The 19293-nt window shown below is 37.1% G+C and overlaps 1 protein-coding gene across 7 annotated transcripts in view; it reads right to left on the bottom strand.

The window, feature by feature from the left end:
- The window catches only part of EVI5 (ecotropic viral integration site 5), a 152007-nt gene that overhangs the window by 94341 nt on the left and 38373 nt on the right, over positions 1–19293 (bottom strand). For 4 of the 7 annotated variants that reach the window (XM_074961325.1, XM_074961319.1, XM_074961324.1 and 1 more), the window contains exons 5-13: positions 17035–17109; positions 15969–16094; positions 15207–15350; positions 13994–14083; positions 13790–13887; positions 12166–12226; positions 8866–8919; positions 4960–4992; positions 4240–4383 (exon numbers count right to left, since the gene is read on the bottom strand). In XM_074961325.1, coding sequence (XP_074817426.1) covers positions 4240–4383; positions 4960–4992; positions 8866–8919; positions 12166–12226; positions 13790–13887; positions 13994–14083; positions 15207–15350; positions 15969–16094; positions 17035–17109 — 825 coding nt within the window. The remainder of the gene's footprint in view (positions 1–4239; positions 4384–4959; positions 4993–8865; positions 8920–12165; positions 12227–13789; positions 13888–13993; positions 14084–15206; positions 15351–15968; positions 16095–17034; positions 17110–19293) is intronic. The other 3 variants (XM_074961322.1, XM_074961321.1, XM_074961323.1) reach the window with 3 other exon arrangements.

Below are 19293 nucleotides of genomic sequence, written 5' to 3'. Positions count from 1 at the left end.
ATTCAATTTAGAAAATGCATGACAAACTTGCAAACTGAAAAGAAAATTTAAGAAACAAGAAATATTAAAAAGATCCTTTGCTTCTCCATAAGGTTCAAGTTGGAGCTGTGTAACAGTTTTGAGAGATCCCTAGAGTAATCCCCAGCTTTTACAAATCCAAAAAATAAATAAATAAATTATATATATATATATATATATATATATATTTATATGCATTCATATATTTGCATTCATATATTTGGTTTACCAAAAAATTTTTCTAAAAAATCTGAAGTTGCCTCATGGGAGAGTCAGCTTACTGGAGATTTATTACAATGAAAGTTTGACTCACCTTTACAAATTATCACATTTTTTAGAATAAACTAATAACTTCCAAATTTTGCTGAATTTTGAGCACAATTACCTCCATGCTCCCTACTAAACTGTAAAAAATTTGTGCTAAACTGTCTCCTTAGATTTAATCTTTAGGTTACCCAATGTTTTCAGAGAACTTTGACAAGTTGCTAAATTTTTTTTCTTTTTTGAAACATTGATGAGAGCGCATGAAAATATAAATTTTTTTAATTATCTTCAAATGTCTTCCAGACAAATTTTTGGTTTGTTTTTAAAATTACGTTCTATTTGGCACAAATGCTACCTACAACCTTTTTGTGTCAGAATATGGCTACCTTTACAATGCATTTGGCTCCCCTTCCCCACTTGCCAATCTAATAAAACCATTAGGTGGTTCATTTACTCACAGTTCCCCTATATTAGAGCATGCAGTTTAGGGTCTGGAACAAAAATTATATCTCAGTCAAATTTTCATGCCAGACTGCTACCTTAATACAATCTGCTATTCAAAGAAAAAGGATCTCGTTATCCTATATATAAAATGTTGTCAGATGTGATGTGTGTGTACAATGAGCAAGATTATTTCAGCATACAAAGTCATCAGTAGTAGTTTCAAGTCAGTCCCATAATTATTGTCTGAAGAGAGTTTTAAGAAGTTTTCCCCTCCTTCCATAGAGAAACAGAAGTCCACAAAAACCGCCCCAAAAAGACGCTTTGGCAATTTGTAATAGAGTCATTTCTTTTTACCTTCAAATTCCCTACAAATATTTATACTAAACATTTAAGAAAAATCTCAAGGCCGCATACAAATCGGGGTTCTGGTGAGAACAGGCACACTTCGGCAACATGCACAATTTTATGTGCATTTGTAGTCTTGCAGAGCAGTTGTGTAGAAGATATTTAAGACCAAATATTTTACACAGGCAATCTTAAAATAGGGCCTTTAGTCATTTCACGTGAGCTTGAAATCTCAGATCTCACAACAGATAGAATCAAATCTGGTTAGTATTTGAACATGAGTAATTGCACTTTTTATATCAGCCTGGCTAGCATAATTGCAACTTGGGTAATATATTCTTCCTACCTAAATCTGCTTCCGAAGTTTCATCTAGAGAAGTTTGCTTTCCCTCTTAAAGTCCATTACTGCTGCTGTCTAAAAGAGACTAGTGCATGAATACTTTCCATTTGTTACCTTAATGTTCAGTATCTATCAAATTTAGGCCCCAGTCCTGCAATTCATGGCATACAGATGCAGATATGCGCCAATACACAGTGATGTGCAGGACAAGGGACTTAGACTCTAAAATATTTATGGCGTGGACTGTACTTTAAAATTTATGCAAGTTACACCAAGCAAATACTTCTTAGTATGTAATGCCACTCAGAGGTGGTTAACGCATCACCCGTAAAATAATTTTTGAATCCTTCAGGATGAAGGGCAACAAACAAAGTAAGTTATAAGATTATATTGACATCAAGATGTTCTAATACTCCCAAGAGCGGATCCACAGTAGTAAGCAACAGCATCAAAATAATGAGATGCCTCAACATTTTCCTGTCAAAGATGCTAATTACAAATTTCTTTTTAACTTCAGATTTTAAATTTTATTAAGCTTCCACTAGGTGGTGCTCTGCATACATTCAAAGTTTTTGCAGCCACTATCTATTCCTCATGTTAAAAAAAAGTGCACTATGTAAACCCCACCAACACACAGTCATTAAAACTCCAGGGAAGATACCAGTTCAGGCAGCCTTAGCATCCAATCTCCTCATTAACCAAATGCACTGACTCCTCACTTCCACAATCAACTCCTTTGCACTTCCAATATATAGCCAATGACAATGCACAGCAAATTCCTTTACATCACACAAATGCACAACCTTAACTCCAACCACAGATTGTATCTGCAGAGCATAGCGATCTCATGCACTTACAGTCTTGTGCATTATTTGTACAACTGAAAGCATATGGCTGGAATCAAGGTTGTGGGTGAGAGATTTAGGGCAACTTAGTACATGCACAGTGATTACAGGGCAAATGCCTCCCATCTCTCATTGCCACTCATCCACAGGCCTCACCATCCCTGCAATATCCACCCCATCCTCAACCTACACAGCAGCTAATCCAATATATTTGGCTCTTCACAGTGCTACTGCCCAGTGTGCTGAGACTCAAGGGGATGAAAGCAGTGATGCCAGAGTTGGTATTTATGTCTGGGGGGCACTGGTGGGGGTGTCCTCTGTACTTAATATGCTTGAAGGACTCCCCTCACTCTTATGCCTAGTACACCAGAAAGCAGATGTGCCAAGGAGGCCCTTTAACACGGTTTTAGAAAGGGCTAGTTTTTAAAGTGCCAGTCTGACTAGTAAAATAACTGAACAAATAATTAAATTCACTTGGCCCATACACAATGAGTGAATTTAGCCCTCAAATTTAACAAAGTAAATTGCTAAAGATAGATTTCAGTCCCACTTCAATTGCAAATTTAAATGCAACACTAACTATGGAGATGCTAGGGTATGTCCAGACATACATTTAGATACAAACCCTTTTTTGTTGGCATATGACGATATATTTTGAAAACTTCACAAGTGGCTGTGGGTATAAAAAGTTTCATTTCACTGGAAAGGTACTTACTAGAATGCTTTAAGTTAAAAAACAGCCACAAGAACTTCTCCACCATTCCCACAATCCATTTCTTGTTTCTTAATGGGAAACTTGCCACAATTAAGCAAACAGTGATTTGTTGCATGTCAATTAGTCAGAGCTCTCTTCACAGTTATGATCTACTCAGACTACATTTTCTTGTTACAACCACTCTGAAATGCAATATTTGGGCATTACAAACAGATTGCATATGCACAAAATGCTTCAATTTCTACAAATTTGTATTCCAGTTGTATTTCGGGTATACAGATTTACCTTTGTCGAAAGAAACATTTTCCAGCTTCCCAGATTGCAGTTGCAAGTATTTCCTGAGCTTTAGGGAAGGAATTATGCACTGAAGGCTGGTACTGGTAGGAAGGGCTACAGTTCTATTCTGATTTGTTTTCTTGTTGGTAATACCTGGCTGTACAACTGTGTTTTAGACATGTGGCAGAAGTGCCTAGAGCTCTGGACAGGTACTTTGTGATGCACTGTCTAAAATGATATGGGAGTTTATATGCCAGTACGTAACTGCTTTTCTTAAATGCAAGTTTAGATTGCAGAGGCACATCTATCTCTTTCAGGAGAAAATAGCAAATGCTCCGACAGCGGCTAAGAGCAAAATGACACTTTGAATCCATTCTGCAACAATGACCACTTAGTAAAACTTCCATATTTTACACAAGCTAGCTACAGTGTACACACCTACTTGATTTCTAAACATAAGCCAAAATATGCTGAAGGAGCATAGTTTATGTTCTCCATTTAGTAAAAAGTGCTTTTTTGGTACAGCATAAAGTCTTAGCATGTCACTAGAAGCCTACAGATATCTTACTAACTGGCTTATACAAAGCTACTCTCAGGAAACAAATTGTCTAAGTAGGTAGAAAAATTAAAATCATTCCATGTTAAATTCTAACAAGAGGTTAGGCAAAGGTGTTACAATCAAGTCTCATGTCAATTTGCAATTCCTGGACTTAATATTTGAAGACCTACAGAAAAATATTGAAGGAAAAATAACTTGTTTGTCCAATGGGTGCATAGAATATACATAAAGAAGTTTAATTTAGTCTATCTATAAAGTCACAAACCACGCTATTAAATGGTCTACCATTCTTACAAGTTGGATTTTGTATAATTTCATGAGTGCAAATAGTATGATAAAATATTTACAAGGACGGCACAGAGATTGTGCCATGACCAGTAGAAATAAACAAGTGAATGAGACAGATGAGATGAAGTGCTACCAAGCTCCTTACCCATTGTTGCTGCTGGAGCTCCCTGACGGTATTCTCAGCTTGCTCCAGTTTAGTAATGGCCTCATCACTCTGCTGTTTGATGGTGGCTAGCTCCCGTTTTATGAGGTAGTTTTCCTCAGCCTCCTGGGCCCTTGTCACTTGTCCCTTAGGACATAATTTTCTTTTTAAAGCAGTTGAGGACAGATCCAAGAAACACTGCCTTTGTGATGCTCAGCCATTAACTTTGCGATATTAAATCTCACAAACAGCATAGTACTTGGTTACAATTGATAATTTAGTAAAATGTAGCAGTTTAGTACTGCTAATCTGTGAAATTAAAGTTTACCATCTTTTAGCAAGTTCAGTTGTGTACTTGCATTCAATAAAATTCAGTTCATGCAATGTTACTCTGTTATACATGCACCGGTTTGCTAAGAGTTTTCAGCGTTCAGTTTAAGGGTAAGTGTTAATATAATGCCAGAGAATCCATGGATTACAAAAAATTGTACTATGAATTTCATGTTAGAAAAATATTACAACGTGCAGATGTCAGATTTTTAGCATCTAAAAACAGACCAAACAAAATTCTAATGAAGAATTAGCTAAATATTTTATGTCCAAATTAGGTAGGTAAGGTTACATTTCAAAATAAATGCACGTAGCTATCCATGCATTAAATGCAGTTTTTTCCATTTCGAGGGTGGGAGGGGAGGTATAAGGTAAAATACTCAAGGACTATACCTGTATCAATCTATCTGCCAAGGAAGCACTTTCCTACAAAAAGGAAAAATTTAGACAGGAATATAAGGGAAAAGAAAAACAAAAACAAAGGAGAGGTAAGAGGACAAATTAAGATCCAAGAAAGAATGTCAAATTCTACCCATTTTCCATACAAACGGTAATCTTTCAGGATTGACTTTTCATACAAATTAATACAATTTATGTGTGAAAGTCGCTGCAATGATTACCTTCTGTATCAATCTACAGTGTTCCATTTTAGCAGTCAGTCAATGTAAGGAGGTCCTCAAAGCCAGACTAAGAATTTAAAACTCATCTAGAAGGGACTAGGTATTTTGATGTGAACCAATTTTTTGTTTAGTCATTTACACTAGATAGTAATGCACTATCTGAAATATTCTGAATATGAACATGAATGTAAAGTACTTGACCCATGTTATTCCATGAAAGGAAGGCATAATCTGATCATATTTAAAACTCAGCTAAATGCAGAGGCATTCATGCAATACCACGATTCCCAAGAGGCAAAGCAAGAACGTTAAATGATGCACAATGTCAGGCATGAAGAGCCAGTGACTTATTCTAAAACCGGTTTAGTAGCCAATAGTTTGTATTAGTACATTCTAGCAATAACTTAGTTTGCTAGTTTAATACACCTTGCTCAAGTTCTACAACAGAAATTTTTTCCTAGATATCTAAGTACTCTGACAAGCATTCTATCCAAAGCAATTCAGCTTAGCCAAAGAACCCACTGAAATTTTCAGGCAAGTGCAGTTTCAAGTCTATTCTTCTCTAATGCACTTATATGTTTTTCAGATTCTCTGCAACAAAGTACAAATTACTACTTCCAGACAAAATATATCATTAAACTATCAAAAAAAGTTCAGTCACATTAAGAGAACTTAGTTCTTATCTATATTAAACTGATCACTTAGCTCTTTAAATTAGGTTCAAATGTTCCTCATGAAGTCACAATTAAGTCATCTATATTATGACTATTAGAGATTTTTTGAGAAGGAAAAGCATCTTTTTCCTCACAACAGGTGCACCTATTAGTTTGCAATATATTGCTGTTGTACAGCTATTTCCCTATTAATAGGGAATCACTCCCAAACAAATAGGATTGTTAAAAAATGAAAGACTCTTAAGAGAAACCACTAATATTGGAATACCCTGCAGATGAAACTCTGCAACTTTTGCTTGAGTTACACAATTACCAAATGCTCTCATGTTTGACTGAGTACATTGAAAACAAAGCTTTCTATAAACTTATATTCAAATCCCTCTGAAACATTTCTTGTACTTTTATTTGTAAAACTGCAATATTTAATTATGGAAATTCACTACTGAGTGACTCATTGCAATCTGCCTTTAGCAGTCTCAAAAATAGGCTTCTCTTTTCTTGTAAGAGGGGTAGCCGTGTTACCACTGTATCCACAAAAACAACGAGGAGTCCGGTGGTACCTTAAAGAATAACAGATTTATCTGGACATAAGCTTTTGTGGGGAAAAAACCCACTTCAGATGCGTGGGGTGAAAATTACAGATGCAGGCATAAATATACTGACACGTGAAGAGAAGTGAGTTACCTTACAAGTGGAGAACCAGTGTTGACAGGGCCAATTCAATCAGGGTGGATGTGGTCCACTCCCAATAATTGCTGAGGAGCTGTCAATACCAACAGAGGGAAAATTGCTTTTGTAGTGAGCCAGCCACTCCCAAGTCCCGATTAAAGCCCAAATTAATGGTGTTAGATTTGCAAATGAATTGTAGCTCTGCAGTTTCTCTTTGAAGTCTATTTCTGAAGTTTTTTTTTGTTGAAGTATGGCTACTTTTAAATGTTATAGACTCTCAAGGGAGATTGAAGTGTTCTCCTACTGGCTTTTGTATGTTACCATTACTGATGTCTGATTTGTGTCGATTTATTCTTTTATGTAGAGACTGTCCGGTTTGGCCAAAGTACAGGACAGAAGGGCATTGCTGGCACATGATGGCATATAGCACATTAGCAGATGTACAGGTGAACCCCTCAGACAGAGACAAACATCTATGAGATCTTCATCAAGCATTCTTAAAACTACAATACCCACCTGGGAAAGTGAGGAAATAGATTGACAGAGCGAGATGGATACCCAGAAGTCACCTACTACAGGACAGGCCCACCAAGGAAAACAGAACACCACCGGCGATCACGTACAGCCCCCAGCTAAAACCTCTCCAGCACATCATCAATGATCTACAACTTATCCTGGAAAAGGATCCCTCACTCTCACAGGCCTTGAGAGGCAGGCCAGTCCTCGCTTACAGATGCCCCCCAACCTGAAGCAAATACTCACCAGCAACTACACATCACACCACAGAAATAACCACCCAGGAACCAATCCCTGTAACAAACCGCATTGCCTACTCTGTCCCCATATCTACTCTAGCGACACCAGAGGACCCAACCACATGAGCCACACCAGCAGGGGATTCATTCACCTGCACATCTACTAATGTGATATATACCATCATGTGCCAGCAATGCCCCTCTGCCATGTACATTGGCCAAACCAGACAGTCTCTATGTAAAAGAATAAACGGACACAAATCAGACATCAGGAATGGTAACATACAGAAGCCAGTAGGAGAATAGGGACATGGGAGTGGCTGGCTCACTCCATGCATCTGAAGTGGGTTTTTTACTCATGAAAGCTTATGCCCAAATAAATCTGTTAGTCTTTAAGGTGCCACTGGACTCCTCATTGTTCTTTTCATGTAAGTTTTGCCCGTATATTATCAACACTAAAAGCGGAAACATTCCCAAAGTCTTTTCTTTAAACAATATTTTCTTGCCCAATTTTTTGCTTCATGAATGTTGCACTCTAACTTGCAAGAAACCACACTATAAATAAATATTCTCTATTGCTATAACAAATTAGAATTTGATACAACACCTGTTAAAGGAACGGTCATTTCAATTTACCAGTTGAAAGGATTATGCCTCTGGGGGGCATGCAAAGCCCCAGGAAATTACTAGTGTAGAGTGCATAGCAGTCTTTGTACATGTGTCTGATTTAATCTGGGAAATGAACAATTTAATATTGCAAGTTAGAAAGAAAAACCACTTAAATTTATAACCAGAATTATGATTTCAGGATATGGACAAAGAGGTTATCCAAGAGCAGTGCCTGTATTTTGACAATGCATCAATACCGGTTTACTTTTATAATCTGATGTGCTTTCAAAAAATAAAATGAAATCCACAGAATTGTACTGAAGTCCAAATGTTGAAGTCTAAGATGTTTAGATCTATCTGAAAGCATACCCATGTCTTTCCTGCCTCTGACCCAATTTTGTAGTGTAATAAAGATCCATGCAAGAGGCCAGAGTACCAGGCTTCCCAGACTGAATTAGACTGGGAGTGCTGCAACAGTCTATTAGGGTTTTGGAAGTATAGAGGCTGGTGGAACCTGCATTCATCTCTATCCTCTTTCTACTAACTCACAGTGAGCATTTGCGAGCTCTTCATTCAGCCCTCACCTGCAGTGGCTAGAAACTTAGGACTTTGGATAGTTAAGGATCTTCCCAAACTACATGTACTCTAATCTTTCTGTATTTTGCAGAGATCCTTCTGATGCAGGGAATGCAATTTCACAGGAGATGAAGTTGGGATTTTTAAATTATATGCAATTCTATCCATTTAGTATGACCCTAAGATACAAGTTTTAAGGAACACTGCATTTGTAAGCAGCATCCATATTACTATATTATTGCCATGCTATTCAGCTAAGTAGAGTTAACAAATACTGCAGAATAGTGCACAAAAATTTATAAAAAAGTTAGTTATGAGGTACTCATGTCATGTATTCAAGTTTGTAGCAATTATGTAGTAAAGATGCAGGCTAACTCCAGTCACTCATGTACTCACTTTTTCTAGTGTTTCAATGCGCTGTTTTAAGAGTCTGTTTTCTGTTCGTAGTCTCTGTAAAAGAAGCAAGACAGTTTTAAGCGTGTATGTGGGAGGATATGGACTAAAGAGATAGATAATCAAGTGACACCAGAAACTCAAACAAGTTAATTTCTTTAAATAAAAATAAATAAATCCACACTATTCAGCACATTATAAATGAGTAGAGAAAGCAGCAGTAACAAATGTCCCTTTCACACACACCGCTTCATCTGAATTAGCAAGTCATAGAAAACATGGAAACTGGATTTGTTAAAGATAGCAAAGTTGAGACCAAATTTGCATTCTAATAAAGGGTAGTAAGTATTAGACAAGCTGTAAGTCACAGGACGCACCTACATAACATTTTAGAGAGAAGGCTGTTCAAGCTTCCATGGTAAACAACATTAGCTTTATAAAGTTAGATTATACAATTCAGACAAGGCCAGACGAAAACTAGCTAGCTGGAATTCGAGAAAATTAGTTTTATCCTGAAAAATATTTTCCCTGTTCCCAAAAGTTAAAACAGCCCCATGACTTAGATAGAAAGTCAGTAGGGGAATGGGGGAGAACATTTCTTGTAGGTCCCATCCAGAAAACTACTACAAGTAGTGCCATCTTTAGCTGTAGAGGGGATTTCACCAGTTTAACACAATTGCCTGTAAGGGCTCTTCTAAACTTGTTTGCATATGCACAAGTGCATAGTTTGTTCATGCAGTTGCCACAACCGCGTGTGAAGCAGATGTGGGGCTTTCAATGGCCACTTACACATACAATCATGATAATTAATTGCATACAAGTTAAGCATGTATTTACCCTTTTGTTCAAAACTGCACAGGATAAAGTCAAGTTTAGCCTAACTAAGTAAACAATCTTCACATTAATAGTGGTGCTAAAGATTATAGTTACTATATATTGAGAATCCCAAAGGTTTGTTCACTGTATTATTTTAATTAATGTACCATTGCCAAATCTCTTCTGGCATGCCCAATGGGGAAGCAGCCCTAAATTTTCAGAAGTGTTTAGATATAGAGTGACTCAAACGCTGAGCATCCACGCTCTCAAAGTCAGGGTCCTATAAAGAATCTAAAGTTGTGTGCCCAAAAACAGACTCTCAATCTCTAGTAACTTTTGAAAATTTAGGCCAAAAACGTATAACAACTTTGCACTTCAATAGTGCTTTTTATCAAAAGGTCTCAATGTTTTCAGAACATTACTTCCACATAACACCCATGTGCAGAAGGCAAGAAACCCCATTTTTTCAGATAAACAGGCACAAAAAGGGAAGTGACTAGCAAAGGCTGCAAGAGTCTGACAGAACTGGAATTAGAACCCAGATCTCCCAATTTCCAGTCCTGTCCTTTAGTCTCAAGACCAGCTGCTCCTTTAATTTACTACCCCCAAACGGTTATAAGTCCCTGATAGGGAAATATCTTGGTATGTATTTTTGTTTTCCCATATGAACCAGTAACCTGGCTGTGATTTAGATCTGGGTTTTAGATAGCTCAGCTGGACTTACTGCTTTGTCAAACTAACAGCTATTTTGTTTATATGTTTTACTGGTATATGCAAATGATTGTTAAGAGTATTAAGTAGTTAATTTTAGAAATGGAGCAGCATCATGTCTGCCTATACACTGAATGCAAAGCCAGCATCTGTGGCATGTGTGCCTGTAGTGAGAATGAAGTCTGCAATGAATATAATACAGACATCAGGAAGAAGGGATTCAATAGATTACTGCAATAAAGAATACCAACAAATGGGAGTTTCACCTCTTCACCCCCACCCCACCCTCAACAGGAGTCTTGCTGGAAGCAGCAGGATGGATGCCTCCCACAGAAGTGACGACTTTTTAAAAGATACCCTTTTTTATAAATATCAGAACTGTTTATTCAGGTTCAGCCTTTTGTCCTATTACAGAAAGGATGTATTACCTAACAAATGTTAAAATAAATTAACATTACTAAGAATAGATGAAGATCCTGAAGCAATCGGAAACACTTTCAATATTTAATCCTGAATATCCTACCATAACCCAGATGAGCAAACTTGTTACATACCCCATGACATCTCCCATCACCACTGGGATTCTCCCCTAACAGGATATTGGAAGGAGCTGTTTTTAGAGCCAAAGACGTGGATCTCATTTTCACACAGCTTTTAGTGGCTGGGGGAGATGGATCAAACCCAAACCTATGTCCAGTTGAAGGACATCAGAAACACTACTAAAGAGAAGTTTAAAAAATTGATTTTGTCATTGGTTTTAACGTTCACCTAATGAGCTGAATTTAAGGATTTGATTTTGGCAAGACTAAGGATTTGATTTTCTTTTTGCATAATGATGTTCACATTACTTTTGAAATCCAACCATCAGAAGATTGCAATATTGCGAAGTATCTTATGTTTTTAAAACATCTTCACCAACTATAGGTTGCTAAATTAGTGACAAGCTATGAAACAATGTATAGATTCTGTATGCTTTGTGACATTCTGTATGCTTTGTAGTTGGATAGAGAAACTAGTGGGAAATGAGATAAGGGTTTGTGATGACCCATGATTAGAAATTAATATATTGACACCCATGAAGGGAAATTAGCTCAAACTGTACAGCCAATAAGGCTAAGAGTACAAAAACAGCAAAAGCTTGTTTTTGTCACTAAAGCAAGCAGATACAATAAATGAATACACATGAAGCTGGTCAGTTAGTAATAAGGTGCCACATTTGCAAGGACTTTTCATAGCAGAACTTAACTTTAAGGTTCTTTTTTAAAATGTTATATATGTTAATTCCAGAAACTCAAGGATGAAAAATTGTCAATATTTTGCTTTTGTTCTCACGCCTCAATGCACGAGAAATGCAATGTCTTGCCAGCAGATGATACATTGCTCAAACATGTCAGGATTTTTTAAAATGAGGGTTAAGCTTCTTCCCTATCATTTACATTTATTTTTTCAGAAGACCCTCTGTGGGAAACCCACACCTACATCAGCATGTTACAAACTTATTTGTAGCCATGCTTTAATTACCGAAAAAGGCATCATTTCATATCATTTGTATACTTTTCTTGTTCATGATTTTCTATATAGTTATTTCCATCAGAACTCCAGTGAAGGGATGGAGTACATTACAAACGTCCTCTTCAAACCCACAGCCCAAGTACAACTACTGTCATTCTAGTAGCTCATGAAATCCACCATTGCCAATATCCCAGATCAGACTAGTATCCCACCCCCCAAGCCAACTCCTCTTCAGAGACATTTACACTGCTGCTTCATGCTTACTTTAATTTCAACTTGTTCTTCCATTTCTTTAGTTTTTATTGTAGTGTATTCCTTTTCTAACCTAAAAAAAAGGAATCTCTATTAGAAATATTACAATTGATTTACTTCCTGGTATATGGATACACCCAACAAGCAACAGCAGAAAAATGTACATGCCTATGAATGATTGACATTTCCTTTGTTTAACATAACTGCTTGAGAATTACCTGTACTTTTTCCCTTATAGTAAACTATATGAAAAAAATTATAGGGCATCCCCAAGTAAATGAAAACACCTAAGTATCTGTGCCCAATCCAAAACCCACTGAATTCAACGGATAGACTCATTGATTTAAATGGGCTTTGGGAAGTCCCCTAAAGAGCTCAAGCCTACTTAATATCCCAGGAAACTGACCACTGAACTGTTTTCATGATCTTGTGTTGTACAGAAATTTGACCTTTTTTTAAATTAGAACTCATTTGTATTTTTGTAGTTGATGGATTCTGAGCTGCCCTATAATTTATTAATCCTGTATGTTGGTCTGGTTATTGGGATGTTGATTGTATAAATACATTGAGTTACCTCAATAGAAAGAGATGGCTAAGGGACAATGCCAGAACTATTGGCTTTAATTATTTTGCCTCCTCTCTAGCCAATCTACAAAAATGGTTGGATCATGAGAGGAAAAGGCTCATGAATGCAGAAGGACAAAGGAACTCTGGCGGGTTTTGGGGGCACCAAACTGAGACACAACACCCTCCTGAGGATGTCTGAAGAAGTCAGGCATGCCTATCTTACCATAAAGGGATGATAGGACTTTAAGACAGATGAGCGCAGACTGTTTTAAAATCCCCTCTAAATGCCTTTGCTCCTACTGCAAAATAAACAATACTTTGGTTTTTAAGAAGGCCATCTGATCACTATACACCACTAATCACTAGTGATTCTCCAGAAGGGAAGAACCACAGATGCCCAAACTCAGTTGGCCTTGCAGAGTAAGAAATATGGACACAGGGCCCAGCCTCAGAATGGGACAATTGCACAATTCTACTTCAAGATAGGTAAAGGCATGATATTCAAGACCTGAAGGAGTGCACTCAAAGACCAGAAAGGGGACAGAGGTGAAGCTAGCCTTGTAACCATGACAGTAGTACTGAGCTCTTAACCAGCAGTAAAAAGTTACATCTGTTCAGATTACAGACAGCACTCATCTTGACCATACAAGCAATCCTCATTGTTGTGTGAATGGATTCTTCACCTCTAGAAAATCTAAGTCATAAGTCTGAATCCAAGACTAATATTTTTCAAACTGGTTTTTATATTTTAGTTTATATGTGCCGTTTACAAAAGTCGGTTTAATTTATGAGAATCCTGCAGCTTTACAAGAAGTATTTTAGATCGCTTATTTTTCCTCTGAGACATCATCATTATTTTAGTTATAGCCATCAACAAGAAGTAGTGATTACTAGTTTTAGAAGAATTACTACACTGATAAAACTTGGTTCATGTTATGTGCTGGAACGAACTTAGAGCATAAAACACTGGAACCGCTGAACCGGGAAAAAGCACAAACATTTCTATGGATTCACAAACAAGAGACATGCGTGGCAACAGCACAGCATTGTCTCAGAATGCAGCACCTACTTTTTCATCTTTTTCGCATTGTATTTGACTTGGTAAGATGCTTGGATTAGTTTGTCTGGGCCACTGTCAAACTGATGTGGAATGATCTTTTGAAAGTGCTAAAAAGCAATTCAGAGAATACAAGCAATTAGTACTGGCAAATACATATATTCATGGCTTTCAAATGAGCTTGCATTTAATACTTGATTGTACATTTAAATTTACCTGTAACATCCCTTCCATGTCAAGTTGCATTAATTCAGCCTGGTTCATCTGAAGAACTGCTAAACCTACTCGAAATACTATTTCTAAACCCTGGAAACAGAAGTTTAAAAAAATAAATAAATGCCAACGATTCCTTAAGGCATTGTCAACCATATAGAACAATAACCAGCTTACATAGTGGGACAGGGAGCTGGCCCAGCAACCTGGCCAAATCCCAGAGTAAGTCATGACAATATGCCTTCCTAAAATCCCATTTAAGTTACAGTTGGTCTTGCACGCTTCACCTCACCCTAAATTTATGCAGAATTAAACACTGCCAAAAAGCTAAAACGCACACCTCAGAAGTGACACCCTTCCAGTGGCTGGTGAAGTAGGCCCACTCACATAAAGGGTACTATACAGGTGCAACCTTTATTAAAGTCTTATATGAACTATTTGGTAAAAACAGTGCACCTCTCAGGAAATAAATGTTAGTTGTATTATACCATTTCTGAAATAATTCAAGTAGCTATTTAAACAGTCCTTTGTCGCTACAAAGGAATGTGACACGTTTACAGTATTGAAAACACTCTTATGTAGGACGATAAGATGTGCATTGGCACCTAATGACTCTAAAAGTTGTGAATTTGGAAAAGCAGCATTTAATGCAAAAAATGTTACAAACTGAAGCCTACAAAGCGTAATGTTTTCATTTTTAATTTGTGAAAAGTGCCAGATTGACAGTCCTGCAGAACAACTAATTTATCCACAGGCAGCTGCTGCCTTCTAATACGTCCTCTACCTCCTGTATATCCTCCTTAAGCTCTCTCAACTCTGACCAGAATACAGCATTTCTGCCCGTTGAACTCCATTCCTTTACTGAAAGAGTCTGATGTTCTAGCTGTGAGATGAACACCTGTCTACTACAAACTAGTGCTGCCCATTTCATCCACAGCATGTGTCAGATGTGGTCAGCATTTCGTTGCTTTTTCCCCCCTTTAAACACTTCTGACTCTGATATAAGCTCATCCAGAATAGATTAGAATATATTCTTCACAAAAATATATACAGAGAAAGACTGGTTCCCTAACAAAACAGTGAGATTAAAAACATGTTTACTTTCAAATCTACATGCAAACCCCCCCCCAGAAAAGTAGAATTTATACAACTACCTAACTGATAGCATTTAGTAGCTCTTGTTGGGGTGGTGAACGTATTACAGATATTTGCTTACCTCAGACATAAAGATATCAAATATTCTTGTTGCAATTGGTAGTGGAAAAGTTGTAAGAAAGATAGTTAAAAACCATGATGAAGCATACATAGAAGTATGGAAACTCTGAGACTGAAAGTGCACATAAAGTTCTGGTAGTTGCTCCTGGGAGAGGGGATCAGAAAGTACATATTAAACAAGAGCTAATGCCACCTCTTACAGTTTCAGTTAATGGGGAAAAAAATCACTGACATTCAATGAAGAATGCAAGGCCAAGAGTTCGTAAGCTACAAAAAAGGTTTAGGCATTTATACAGATTACATACAGTTACATTAGAGAAGATTAAAAATAAGGGGTACTCTAACATGAAGATTTATACAAGCCAACCACTGCATGACTGGGGTTAAGAAGCAGATAGCAGGCATATTACATTGGTATCTTATGGAATTTCTTGAATCTTCCTCTGAAGCACTGGCACTACCCATTGTCAGACTACATGAGCAAATGGACTAGTCTGATCTGGTGTGGCCATTCTTACGGCCCTACAAATTAATAATTCCTTGGGGGGAAAAAAAAAAAAGTAGCTCTCCCTCTCCCCCTCCTCCTTGGCTCATGCAGTAGGCGTTCCTCTTGCAGTTTTAATCTGCTTTAACCACTGCTTATAAGCAAATGTTTTGCCCAATATCTGGGGGGAAAAAATATTTTCTAGTATAAGTATACAACAGAAGTAGGCTAAATAATAACTATATAAGATACTATACATTTAACAGCTTTTACAGTTACCTGTATCATGTATTCAAACTGGTACATACAAAGGCCCAGCTCAGCCATACTTGGTTTAAAGAGTTCTCGAAGTCTATAATCTTGCATTAATTTGACAAACACACAAAATGCTTCCTCTTCTGGCATCTATATAAGACAAAGGCACAATGAAAATTTATGGACACAAGCCAAGACATGTTAATTTTTTTTTTATTTTCAAGGGACTTATAACCACTTATGGTTTACACAGAAGTACGCTGGCTAATTTAGGATTCATGCTGTAGTTATTCAAAGTAAATGCATGTCCCTTTTCTGACAGCATGAATCTAAGAGAATCTACATAGGGAACAAATATAATAGGCTCCTCAATTCAGTAGAGAAAGATAAATACGATCCAACGGCTCGAAGTTGAAGTAGACAAATTCTGACTGGAAATAAGGCATAAATTTTTAAACACTGAGTAATTAACTATTGGAACAATTTACCAAGGATTACATTGGTTTGTCCATCACTGATTATTTTAAATAAAGATGAAGTTTTTCTAAAATATATGCTCTAGGAATTATTTTGGAGATGGTCTAGGACTAATACAAGAGGTCAGACTAGGTAATCACAAAGGTCCCTTCTGGCCTTGGAATTTATAAAGCCTATTCTAATGTTGAGCACTAAGTCTCAAAGTGTGAAAGACAGCTCTGAAGTTTGGCACATTATTAATTCAAATGAAACTTTGTGGTCACTCAGCAATCAAGGCCACTGAAGTTGAAATGAGTAAGAGCTAGGGGAACTCTGAAGTAACTTTTGAAAAAAGTTTGAGAAATAAGTGTTCCCCCTCCATTGAGAAAGGTCACTCCTTATTCAAGGTGCTTCTTGGGAAGGACAGAAGCAGAGAGCAAAAAACTAATCTGACTCTGTAAAATAACTTTAAAATGTTCTTGACTAGTGAAGTATCTGGCAGTCCACTGTGAAAGAAATTATGGAAAACTAAATATACAGAAAAAAGAATCCCATCACATGGTACTATGCTGCGTTCTGCATTCTAGTAAAAAACATTAGAGGTTCTACACATTTGACATAATACTCTGTTTACCTGCATAAGCAGCAGCCCAACTATAAAAGCACTTCCTTGACAGTATCCAACCTCACGATCCACTAAAGAATAAGCCTAGAAGATAAAAATCTTTAAGATTTTGAAAAGCAACAATTAAAACACTTATTTTCATACTGGTTGCTGTTTTTCTGCTTTTGTTTCTAGCTGCTAAAGGTGGGTCAACTTTTATCCAACCCTTTCAGTAGGCAGAAGCTTAAAATGCCAAGAAAAGTGACTTGTGCTTAAACTGAACACAATACTTGAACAGTTAACCTTTGAAATAAAACAGACATGGTCCTTCCTGTTGGAGCAGTCATCTGACAACTGAAGCTATTTTGGATGAGCGTCTAAAGAGCAAGCTCCCAAGGGCAGATTAAAGGTTTGAAAGATTTTCATTTTGGAATGAATATTTTGAACATTGGCCATATTCAAATAAGCATTTCTAAATGCAAACTGTAAAGGCTTTTAAACTTCAAGATAGCAGCAAGTCCTTAATGTTCTCAGTGTAGCAAGACTGACTCCTATGTCAGCCAGATCTATATTTGTAAAGTTATGGATTGTATATGGAAACAGCCACTCAAAACTGTGCCTTTATTCAGCCATTAGTTTTGTGTCCTCAAGTGGGTTAGGGAAAAAGGTCCTCCACTAAGCAGTTTCAAAGTCTCCTAAATGAAGACATTCTACTTGTGAAGTTGAAGGACCAAAGCTTCATGTTTGCCACGCTATTTCCTTGTTGATTGCTCTGTTCAAGGCCAGTTTACATTAATTATTTTTCCTTTAACTCCACTAGTTGAGACAGATAGCTGGAATGATTTCCTCTCCCTAGTTTGCCTGAAACAGATCACAATAGCAAGGGAGCAGCATTAATGGGATCACAGCACTTATAGACATTTCAACAAATCTGGCCTTCGGAGTACCCTTCCTTCTCTGAATTCCTAATAGACTACAGAATTTCTATTTAGAGGTCAAATGATCTAGTGGTAGCATGATGCTTCAGAGGACTGAGCTCAATTCCATGTTCCCTAGGCCAGCATAGAGCAGAAGCATTTCATGTTATTTGTCACCCCCTTTTGAAAGGGATACATGCAGTCTTCAACCAGAGGAATATGTTAATTTTAGGAAGATACTGGGCAACAGGCTTCACAACACTATCACCACTTCTCTCCCAACCCATCACCCCCAATTCCCGCAGCTGTTGTGACATAGCCTGGCCTACAGAGGGAGTAGCTCCTGTCTGCAGAACAGCTATGGGGGGTGGTGGATTTCATCAAGGAGCAAATGCTATGGAGTAGTGTTTTTGTTTTGGTTTGGTTTTTTTTACGCAGACCTGGTTTGCTCTAACAGACTCTAAATTTTGGATGACAGCAATATATTCATTCCAAACATGACAGTTTCTAACAGAACTATAAGAACACTTCCATGTTATGCTGCTCATATTGTAGAGACCTTGAAACACTGAACGTTTCTACTTTTCAGACCATAACTACTATGCAAAGGATGATGAAGCTGCTGAAAGATATTTTCTTCAAAACAAGTAAAATCAAGATTTAAAAGTAACCCATGTTCCCAAGGCTTAAGTGTGTGTTCTCAGATGTTCTTGCTTAGCAATAAAAACAAAGAAGAGCCTGTTTCAAGCAGCAAGTACTATCAAAGGGAAATATACAATGATCAGTTAAGAGGTAGACACAATTTTAATGAGTTTTCAGTTGGCTCCTTAGCTTTTATTTAGAGTAGCTGAGGTTTATTGGGTTATGGGATTTGGCAGCAGGCCAATTTTTCTGCGGAATAAGGATTTCAAGAAACTGTGGGGCCTGGAAAATCTTTTTTCCTAAATTAAGCCCCAAAATAGTTAAGTCAGCTAATAAATGCAAAGAAATTCTGGATAATATTACTCTGAAGTTAGAAGTTGTCTTGTTCTTCAGCACTGTAGCCATCTCAAATCAGTCTGGGTGTAGCACAAAGTGAAGGAAACACCACCTAGACTCAACAGGGGGTCTGAAGATTGAATGGCACTTCTAATTTTCAAGTTCTTGTTTTAGTCAACTGTCACAATGTGTGTTTGTTTTGCTTCACTGCACAAGCTATTTCCATTATGCTGTTAGTATTTAGTATTGATTTTATCCTAATCTAAGATAATCAAGTAAATGTTTTCTACTGCTGATAAAGTGAAGTTATTCCTATAGCTAAACATACAAATATCTGCAAACCATCTTTGAAACTGTGCTATCAAGAGGTAAAACAATTTTTATACTAAGTTAC

Source organism: Natator depressus, chromosome 8 (assembly GCF_965152275.1).
Source record: "Natator depressus isolate rNatDep1 chromosome 8, rNatDep2.hap1, whole genome shotgun sequence".
Classification (NCBI taxonomy): domain Eukaryota; kingdom Metazoa; phylum Chordata; order Testudines; family Cheloniidae; genus Natator; species Natator depressus.
The sequence above is the reverse complement of the archived record's forward strand: the minus strand, read 5'-3'. Positions and strand labels throughout refer to the sequence as shown.